The sequence below is a fragment of the Rhinopithecus bieti genome, unplaced genomic scaffold, assembly GCF_001698545.2.
Source record: "Rhinopithecus bieti isolate Rb0 unplaced genomic scaffold, ASM169854v2 scaffold_7438, whole genome shotgun sequence".
Taxonomy (NCBI): Eukaryota; Metazoa; Chordata; class Mammalia; order Primates; family Cercopithecidae; genus Rhinopithecus; species Rhinopithecus bieti.
The window spans coordinates 293,624-304,542 of NW_016805589.1; the positions used below are offsets into that span (position 1 = coordinate 293,624).

At 42.0% G+C, this 10,919-nt stretch overlaps 1 protein-coding gene across 1 annotated transcript in view; it reads left to right on the forward strand.

Moving 5' to 3' along the window:
- LOC108530157 (uncharacterized) overlaps positions 1 to 10,702 on the forward strand; it is a 234,641-nt gene extending 223,939 nt beyond the window's left edge. The window contains 1 exon segment of the mRNA XM_017872859.1: positions 7,987 to 10,702. Coding sequence (XP_017728348.1) covers positions 7,987 to 8,297 — 311 coding nt within the window. The 3' untranslated portion in view covers positions 8,298 to 10,702.
- The last annotated feature ends 217 nt before the right edge of the window (positions 10,703 to 10,919 follow it).

Consider the following 10,919-nt stretch of genomic DNA (forward strand, 5'->3'; position numbering starts at 1 on the left):
AGAGGGAGACAGAGAGAGAGGTTGATTAAATTGATGCCCAAAGCCAAGAAGGAGCAAAAGAAATCGGGGCTGCTTGAAAAAGACTGCAGTGGCTGACTTGGGTGGTGAGCGGAAATAAGGAGGAGGGAGAGGCGGCGTGTCCCTGCGCGGAAAGTTCACTTGCAAACCCAGAATCTGCACAGCCTTCGGTGCCCTGACTCTTTCCTGGACATCCAGAGGCAGCAACAGCTGCCCGCGCCGAAGAACGAGCAGTCCAGGGGAGCTGTCTGGGGCTGGGCCGGAAACGACTGTAATCATTTAATAGCCTTTGCCGGCTGCACTGACTTAGCAGAGTGGGCGGTAGGCAGGCACCAGAGTGCTGTCTGGCAAGATAGTCCCCGGCTTTAATCAAAATGATGGGTTTTCTGGAAGCTCTTTATTAACCTCGGCACTGAAATCCCAGAGCTGGTAACAAAGGGATGAATGGGGACCAAAGGGGCGGAGCCGAAACCTGGAGCCCGGGCTGCATCCGCACCCCTTCCCCCACCTCCACTCCTTCTTTCATCTCATTCTGGCTTAGGGCTCCTGCTGGCATCTCTGTGCCTCCCAAATAGTAGTAACAAAACAGGCAATAACCATAATAATTGGCACATTTGTATAACGCTTTAGGGTTTTCAAAGGATGACCTTGTTATACAGCTCGGGATCTGAGTCTCCTAGCTGGAGTCAGATTCCCTTGTTTTGAGTTCCAGGCTCCACCAGTTAGTGACCATGTGACCATTGGTCCTTAGTCCCCTCATCTCTAAAACAGACACATAACACAGACAGAGATATTAGAAGTATCTACTTCATAGGGCTCTTGTCAGGACCAAAACCTATATGGCCTGTAGATCTGTTTAACTCTGTTGCACGCACACAGGAAGGGCACAATAATTATTAACTACATCGACAACCCTGTGATGTAGACAGGAAGGGGATCATTTCCATTTTATGGATGAGGAAACTGAGGCTCAGAGATATTTATGTAAATGGCTCAGGACTATGCACTAGTGAGAGAACCAGGGCAAGTCCTCAAGAACAGAAAGAGAACAAAGCAAGATGAAGGGAAGAAAAGAAAAGCGAACACCCTAAAACACCCTCCAGCACATGCCCCTCTGAGAGCTTTCCTGAAAATAGTATCCTTGGTCAAAAAGAATTTATGTTCTTCTATTAGGGAAAGTCAGTGTAAATCAGAAAAGCCCTCCTGGCCTTAACAAAACAGTTCTAAATGGGGATGAGGGTGAGTTTAACAGGCCTGGCATTTGCTTCACAATCTTCTGGCCCTTTCCTGGCATTTGCCTTGGCAAAGCCTCTGACCTGAACATTCCTAGTCCCTGAGGCTCAACTCCATCAACTTAGACAGCCAGGGTTAGTTTAGCATGAAAAAGAAAAGCTGGAAATTTTGCCAAAAAGACTCCTGGTCAGTGCCTAAGGGAAGTGCCCAAATTGGATTATAGGATGACATGAAGTGACCAGCTGTTTCCAGGGGGCAGGGTTTTTTGTTTGTTTGCTCTATCGCCCAGGCTGGAATGCAGTGGTGCAATCTCAGCTCATTGAAACCTCCGCCTCCCGGGTTCAAGTGATTCTCATGCCTCAGCCTCCCAAGTAGATGAAATTACGGGCATGCACCACCACAGTCTGGCTAATTTTTGTAGTTTTAGTAGAGATGGGGTTTTACCATGTTCCTCAGGCTGGTCTTGAACTCCTGGCTTCAAGTGATCCACCCGCCTCAGACTCCCAGAGTGCTGGGATTTTAGGTGTGAGTCACCGTTCCTGGCCCCAGAGGGCAGTATTTAAAGTAGAAGTGAAGATCTGTATGTTTTTATTAAAATATAGGTTGTTCTGATTTTAAAATGTATCCCTACCCATTGTGAAGATATTGGCTAATCCAATAAAAAAAAAACAACCATATTTTGTATAATTATGATCGTACTCTGTTAAATAAACTTTTAAATCCTATTAAATCCTATTGGGTTGTAATCTATAGTCTGGGAAGGGCTCTGCCTAAAGATTCAGACCCGTACCAGATTTATATTGTCTGAAATCCTCTTTCTAGCCTCTAACAGGCCCATTCATTTGAGTCTTGACTGCATCCTCAGTCTTGTCTTTGCCTGAGGGTGAGCTAGGACCCTGGGAGCGTAAGGGAGGGGACTTGCCAGAGATCCTAGAAGGGAAAGGAGGCAGCACTGAAAGAAGAAACATTTCTTTGAGCCTGGCCCCTGGTTGGGGTTAGGGGTAGAAATGTGCTTCTTCCGTTTTCATCTTCTTCAAAAGGGAGTATCTCCTTGATTCTGCCCCAAAGGCATGACATTTTATAGGCAAAGCCAGACAAGTGTCTTGAGTGCTCTTAGCCAAAAGGAACTCAGATTAGGAGGCCAGTCAGTGTTTGTCAGATCCTTAAGCTTTTGTTTTACGTGGAATGAGTCACAGTCTACATGCTGCTGAGCTCTCAGAGATGTTTGTTTATACAACAACTAGAACAGCTGAGGCACAGTGGTCTGTGAGGGACTGGAGAAACCACACCTTGTTCTGCTCTGCGGAAGCTGGACATGTGGAGGAGGCACCTGACTAGATCTCCGCTTCCTGGAGTTTAGGCTGAGTCATATAGAACCAGGAAGCTCAGTGACATGTTAAAGTGGATTAACTCTTGGCAGTTCTGCTGTGAGGGGCTCCCTCTGCCAATACACACAGCCATTAATGTCCTTTAACTCTGCAAGATGAAGATATCTCTATGTTCCACATTTCCTGATGACAGTGCTTAGGCCTCATGCAGAGTCCTGGTTATGGTTGAAGAAAAATTTCCATTTTGGGCTCTGAGGGCAACTAAAGGACTGTGGAGTGGTGCTGAAACCCGGTTTTAGGCACCAAATCAGAGGCTTTTAAATACATTTCTTGTTATGCACGTCCGTGTGAAGAGACCACCAAACAGGCTTTGTGTGAGCAACAAGGCTGTTTATTTCACCTGGGTGCAGACGGGCTGAGTCCGAAAAGAGAGTCAGCAGAGGGTGGTGGGATTATCATTAGTTCTTACAGGTTTTGGGATAGGCGGTGGAGTTAGGAGAAATGTTTTGTGGGCAGGGGGTGTATCTCACAAAGTACGTTCTCAAGGGTGGGGAGAATTACAAAGAACCTTCTTAAGGGTGGCGAAGATAACAAAGTACATTGATCAATTAGGGTGGAGCAGAAAAATCACAATGGTGGAATGTCATCAGTTAAGGATATTTTCACTTCTTTTATGGATCTTCAATTGCTTCAGGCCATCTGGATATATACGTGCAGGTCACAGGGGATATGATGGCTTAGCTCGGGCTCAGAGGCCTGACATTTCTCTCTTTTCTCAGTCTCTCAGAGACAGGACCTGTATTTTAAAGGTTAAACAGGCAGATTCTGGCTGAGCTCAATTGCAGATTTGATTAACTTAGATAGATCAAAGACAGTAGTCTCAGAGAAAAAAATTGTTTCTCATCCCTAAAGTGCTATTGTGTCAGCTCTGTCAGGGGAAGCATGGTGTAAGGAAAAGGGTTTGGAAGAGAAAAGAAAATTTCTTGCCCCCTCTCCTCACTGCCTGCTGTAAATTTGTAGTATCTTTATTTTGGCCTCCTAGGCCCCAAGAGCTGCATTATATATAATTGCCCATATGTGATACCATTTACTGAATTCTTGCATTGTGCTAAGCATCAAGTTTAGCACTTTACATACATTACTTCGTTGTCTTTAGGGACCCCAAAAGTGCCTCACTGGAGAGTTGTTTGGTCTGCTAAAGAGTGGGTACCACTTTTACTTCTCACGTCAGTCCTTTCATTCATTCATCCAGCAAGTATTTACTGAATACCTGTTATGGGCCAGGAATTGTGCTAGGCACTGGTTATACATTGGTGAATAAACAGATGTGTTTTTTGCCTTTGTGAATCTTACAGTGATAGAGGTTAATAGGCTAAGGGGGTGCTGTTTGGCTAGGGATGTCATAGAATGCCTTTCCGAGGAGGTTACATTTAACATAGACTTGAAGAATGAGGAGTCATGCTAAGAATGGGTAAGAGATCATTCAAGACAAAAGCAAACCAGATGTGTAAAGATCTTGAAGTAAAAACAATTCCAAGGAGCCAGGTATGGTGGCCTGTAGTTCCAGACACTTGGGAGGCTGAGACAGGAGGGTCGCTTGAGTCCAGGAGTTTGAGGTTACAGCAAGCAATGCTTGCACCACTGCACTTCAGCCTGGGTGACAGAGTGAGAACCTGTCTCTAACAAACAACAACAAAAGACAACTCCAAAGAGTATTCGAGGATCTGAAAGAAGGCCTGTATGGATGGAGTATAATAGTAAGAGGGAGATTTGTAGATGAGAGTGGAGAAGAAGTAAAAATCCGATTATTGAAGGGACTTATGTATCATGGTAAGGAGTTTTTTGTTTTTGTTTTTTTTTCTCAAGGCAATAGAAAGCCTAAGCAGAGGAGTGATATAATCTGATTTCTATTTTTAAAGGATTTTGCTATATGTATGTTATACTTCAATTTTATTTATTTATTTATTTATTTTAGATGGAGTCTTGCTCTGTCGCCCAGGCTGGAGTGCAGTGGCGCGATCTCGGCTCTCTGCAAACTCTGCCTCCCGGGTTCACACCATTCTCCTGCCTCAGCCTCCTGAGTAGCTGGGACTACATGCCTGGCTAATTTTTTGTATTTTTTAGTAGAGATGAGGTCTCACTGTGTTAGCCAGGATGGTCTCAATCTCCTGACCTCGTGATCTGCCCACCTCAGCCTCCCAAAGGGCTGGGATTACAGGTGTGAGCCACCATGCCTGGCTGTTATACTTTAATTTTTAAAGAGAGACTTTAAGAAATGAAGATGACTCTGGCTACTGTGTGGAGGGTTGGAGAGAAGCAAAAGTGGAAGCAGACTGAATAAGGAGACTGTTGCTGCAATTCATATAAGAGATGATGGTGTCCTGAAAGAGTGGTGGCAGTGAAAATTGGGAGAAGAGGGCAGAGTCAAGATATATTTAGGAGGCAGAAATGACAGGTCTTGATGATGTATTATAAATGGAGAATGAAGAATAGAATAGAGAAAAATGAATAATTAGCTCTGAACTTTCTGGCTTGAGAAATGGGGTAAATGGGTTGTAATTTACTGAAAACTGGAAAGATTTAGAAAGGAATAGATTCGAGGAATCAGGAGTTTGATTTCAGATTCCTTCAGTCCGGGATGCCCATGAGATTTCCAACTGGGGATACCAGATAGGCAGTTACACATGAGATTGGAGCACAGAGAGATGTGGGCTTAAAATATAAGTCTGCATCTCATCAGCTTATTCAGATAGTATTTATATCCATGGATATGGCTGAGATCCCAAAAGGAGAGAGTGAAGAGAAAATAGAGAAGAGAGTCTAGGGCCAAACCCAAGGAAGCTTCAACACACAGATGAGGAGACTGACAAAGAAACTGAAAAAGGAAACTGACAAAGAACAGCCAGAGAGAAAGGTCAGGAGAATGTTTTGACTGTCCAGGGCCAGTCTGGGGCCAGAATATGCTGTCCCAAAATAAGAAGGATTGTTGAGCTGAAGGCAAGTTAAAAGAAGCAGATACAGGCTGGGTACAGTGGGCTCACGCCTGTAATCCTAGCACTTTGGGAGGCCGAAGTGGGCAGATTGCCTGAGCTCAGGAGTTTGAGACCATCCTGGGCAACATGATGAAACCCCATCTCTACTAAAATACCAAAAAAAAAAAAAAAAAAAAAAAAAAAAAAAACCAGGAATGGTGGCATGTGCCTGTAGTCCCAGCTACTCAGGAGGCTAAGGCACGAGAATTACTTGAACCCAGGAGGTGGAGACTGCAGTGAGCTGAGATCTCACTGCTGCACTCCAGTCTGGGCAACAGAGCAAGGCTCTATCTCAAATAAAAAATAATAATAATAAAAGAAGCAGATACAGGAGGGGTCTTCTGCCCTCCCTCTATTTGCCTAAAAGAACATAAATTTACAAAGACAAAAGTTATCCTGCTTCTACCTCCCTCCTCTGCCTCCTACCACCAGGAAGAACAAAGGTTACCACTGAAGACAACTTTGGACTCTTATTGGCCTGGAAATAGTACTGGAGGAATCTACATTACAAGCTTTACAAATTAGCCTTTATCTGCCATTCATTTGCCTTCCCCCAAGCAGCCACCCATTAGAGACTCAAAAGTCCTTAAAGGTCCTTAAAGGTCTTTTCCTTTGTCTTACACTTTTTAAAAAATTTACTGTTCTTTGTTGAAGATGCTATATAAGCTGGAAATCTAAGCCACCTTTTTGAGAACCACTCATTCTCTGGGTGTCTGTCATGTATATATGAAATATACATGTTAATAAACTTGTTTGCTTTTTTTTCTTGTTAATCTGCCTTTTGTAACAGGGGTCCAGTCCATCTGAGAACTTACTGGGGTTATTGTCCTACATGACAAAGAACTCATGAGAATAAGTGTTTCAAGAAGGGGATGACAGATGCTGCTGAGAGGTTTGATAAGATGAGGACTAAAATGTGACCATTGATTGTGGAAGTAATATAATGAACTTGACATGAGTTATGTTAGAAAATTACTGCTCAGGGACACCAAATTAGAGGAGACTGAGAAGCAATAGGAAATTGAAATAGGAGATGTAGACAACCCTAAACTATAATTGAACATAAACAGTTTATTTGATGGAACTTTTCACGTATCAACCAAAGGAGCAGTGTCAAATACATAAACATTGCTATGATGTCAGAGTTCCAATGTTATGGCCACTGGGATCACTTTGCCCACACAGACCATTACCCTTCCTCTCTAGCTCTGACTTCTACTCTTCTAGAAGTCACTGGTATACTTTATGGTATGTCTTCCAACCAGACTCTTGGGAATGTCTTCTATTGAAAACTCCTGTGGATGCATAATCGTTTTCCCAAGACTCAGGGCAGATTTCACCTCCTCTGGAACCCCATTAACTTTCTCAAGTATAATTAACAATTTCTTCTTCTGGAGTCCCGCAATACTTTACATACACCTTAGTTATTGCATGTATTAAGTTGGTTTCTAGTTGCTTGAGTGTATGTCCCAACTAGACTGTGAGCACATTGAGGGAAGGAACTTGGCTTGGAAAGTAAAATTGGCTCCCAATTTTTTATCTAAACAAATAGGCTCAATTTACAACAGGATTCCATCTTCTTATGTTGTGTATTCCCATCTCTCCTCTGCTGCATCCCACCACCCTTCAAGGTTATTACAATAAAATTCGGATCAAATAATTGATTCAACTAATTTTTCTTGTTTTGGACAAAATAGACATGCTAATACAGTTATAGCCAAAGTTTAATCTAGACACTAAAAGAAGCATATTTTGCCTTTAGCCTGTATCTTTCCCGTCTCATTCCCAGTCAAGATAATCACAACTGTATTCTTTAGGAAATTCTTCACAAAGAACCAAACATATGTTACTATAAAGCAGATTCTTGGTATCCTAGTGAAAAAACCTGCCCTCTTGCTTGTCTGTAAATACTGGCCTTGTCTGCGTGTGGTAGCTCATGTCTATAATTCCAACACTTTGGGAGGCCAAGGTGGGAGGATCTCTTGAACTCCAAGAGGTTTGAGACCAGCCTGGGTAACATAGTGAGATCTCATTTCTACAAAAAAAATTTTAAAAAAGTTAGCCTGGCATAATAGCTTGTGCCTATAGTTCCAGCTACTTGGGAGGCTAAGATGGGAGAATTGATTGAGCGCAGGAGGTCAAGGCTGCAGTGACTGCATTTCAGCCTGCGTGACAGAGGGAAATCCTGTCTCAAAAAAAATTAAACGAATAAATAAATAAGTAAACACTTGCCTTGCCCTCAGACTTGAAGAAACAACTCATGATTTTTTGGGGAGGCTCAACCTGCTTATGCAGTACTTCTGTACTCTACCAGCAGTGTAGCGTCAAGAGCATGTGTTGGCCCCATTAATGATTTGTAATGTTTTGTCTTTCAGAACCAGAGGCAGGAGAAGTGTCCCCTCCAGTTGGTGCGGGTGTCAACAGCAACAGCTGGACCTTTAAATACGGACCAGGCAACCCCAAACAATCCGGTCCCGGTGAGTTGCCAGACAAATTCATTATCCCAGGATCTCCTGCAATCATCTCCATCCGGCAGGAGCCTACTAACAACCAAATTGACAAAAGTGACTTCATAACCTTCGGCAAAAAGGAGGAGACCAAGAAAAAGAAGAAAAAGAAGAAGGGTAACAAGACCCAGGAGAAAAAAGAGAAAGGGAACAGCACGACTGACAACAGTGACCAGTGAGGTCCTCAAATGGAAACAAGCCACTTAGCCAGTTTTTGTAATAATGGCAAATCTCCCCCATGTAGCAACTCCCTGCTCCTTTTTCCTATCTATGTGAGCCCTCTTAGAGACCTCAGAAATCTGCAGAAAGTTCCCTGTGTCTGTCTAGAACGCATTTAACAGGTTTTGTTGTAAAAGCTTTACTAAGTCTGGTGTTAACTCTTTCTCTCCACTCTGGCTTGTTTTCAGAACCTAAAAAGCAGACCCAAGTTTCCTTTCTCCTCCGCCGCAAAGGAGAGGCTTCCCAGCCCCGCCAGTGAGAGGTTGGACTCTCTGCCCTGTGCTCCGGGGATCCTGTCTTGATGACACTTGCAGGGCAGGCTGAAAAGTTTTGAGATTGAGCAGCTTGGGTGTTTGTGGCCACTGGGTATGTGTGGCCACCGCGGGTATGCGAGTGCCAGACATTGGCTGAGACGGGCCAGCTTAGACTAATTGGTACAAGGAAGGCAAGAAAACAAAGACAAATAAACAGCGGAAGTTATCAGCGTGGAGGGGAAGTGTAAACTAAAAGGGACCAGACTTTCTAAATCTTACAACTCAAGAGGTGGTGGCCACCCTCTAGGAGACAAAACTACCCCCACTGACAAGGCTTTAGGAGACCCTAAAGTCTGTTGGCTGTGATGTCATTATACCTAAAATCTGCATCATACCTGCGAGTCAACAGTCCAGTGTTTTAACAGAGAATCACCCTGGGAAACAGAAGCAGATCTGATGTGTTTCCTATACATGTCCTGCGCTCACTTTATTAAAAATTCTTTTGCACACAATGTTTATGAAAAGGTCAGATCCTTTTCCAATACTTATGCAAAAGCAAAAGAAAACCCCGACACCTCACCTTTCGCTGTTTGTTGTTTCATAGATTTATTTAAAAAAAGAGAAAGTCTATAGCTATAAATCTTTAAAGAGAAATATGAATACAGTTCCCCTAAACTTTTCTCAAAAGAGAATTCAGTCTACAGCCATTTAAATGATCATTGCTGCTACAGAAGTGCTTTAAGAGAATTGTCTGAAACATCTGTATTATATCGGCCACCTGCCAATCACAGCTTTACTCTTTCAGGTCACTCTGGGGCTGCCTCTTGCATGTATTACTAAATAAAATGATCTCTCTCTCTCTCTCTCTCTCTTTTCTAAGAAACAATTATGTGCACTTTGATACACAACCTTCTCTAACCAACTATATCAAGACCCAAAATTGAAGAAAAATATTGTTTTCTCATACAGTGAGCAGATTTTTCAGTCTTCTGATTCTGACTTGTCTTGGTGTGCTAGCCTACACCTTCTCTTTGGTTTAGTTTTCCTTTTCTATAACACTCTGAATTGCTAATCTTACTAACACCTATGATGTTACCTGAAATCAATCTCCCATATGTATGCTGTATGCTATGATAAGACTCCTGAAATATACTTACTCTGTGCTTGTGTATGTGAATGTTAATGCAACTATTACCTAGAGTGAACTTTAAGCTTTATTGTTGAATGTAATTCCATTATATTTCCTTTTGTACACCTGTGAAAAAGTGGAGTAGTGTTTTTTTAACCATTGTTAATCAGCTTTTGTGTATGAAAGACACAGTAAAATTTCTTTCTTAAATCAAGATACTGGTGATTCAAGGAATTTTATTTATGGTCCAGCCAAGAGCCATCTCTTGCCAAGACTTCTGCTGGCAAGGGAATGGATAAAGCTGTTTTGTTCTAGTAACAATTTTGGAATGAATACTGACAATATTCCATGAGGGTGTGCAAGCACAAATTTTACCAATCTGACCTCTTTGAAGTTGCAGAATGCTTTGAAATTCTAATGGTATCTGAAGTATCAGCTCATAGAAAGTAATAAAATTTGCTGTCACCTTAAATAAGACATTTTAATTTTGTTGTAATGTACAATTTAGAAGTCTGATTAATTATATTATCTATTTAGGCATTAATATAAAAGAGGTAGGAGTCTGTTATTTAAAAAAAAAGCATTAAATTAAAAAAAAAACTGTCTTGTCTACTTTTAGCTTCATTCTCCCATATTTTGAAGGGTGTGTAATTTCAGCTCTGCAGGATTGCATGGGGTAAAACTTGTTGCCAACATATGTGAACCATTGCCACATTGTAGGTTGTGATCATTTTGCCCCACTGAAGCCCATGTATCTGACCTTACGTGCCTTTTGAACTAGGAGAATTGGGCTAATTTATTAATGATGATAATTATAATGTATCTGTACAGCACTTTTTACATTTGCGAAGTGCTTTCCAATCCATGTTAGTTACTAGTTATTACAGCTGTAAGGATAAAACACGTCATGTGGATTCATTTTGAATTGGTGCTATTGGTATTTCCTCTGTTATTGCTAATAAATGAAAATGGTGGTATGAAAGAAATGGTGGTCATTTCTAAGTATAAGACTAGGAGGAAATAGAACACTGATAAGCAATTAATACTAAGAAGATTGCTGCAGTATGAAACTCACTGTAACACTCTCTATCAACGTTAGCTTTTATGTCCATTACTAAGGCAAAAGCCCCAATGGAATCAAGATTCGAACTTTACATAATTAGAATGGGCAGCAAGGAGGTTGCTGTGTTACTTTGTAG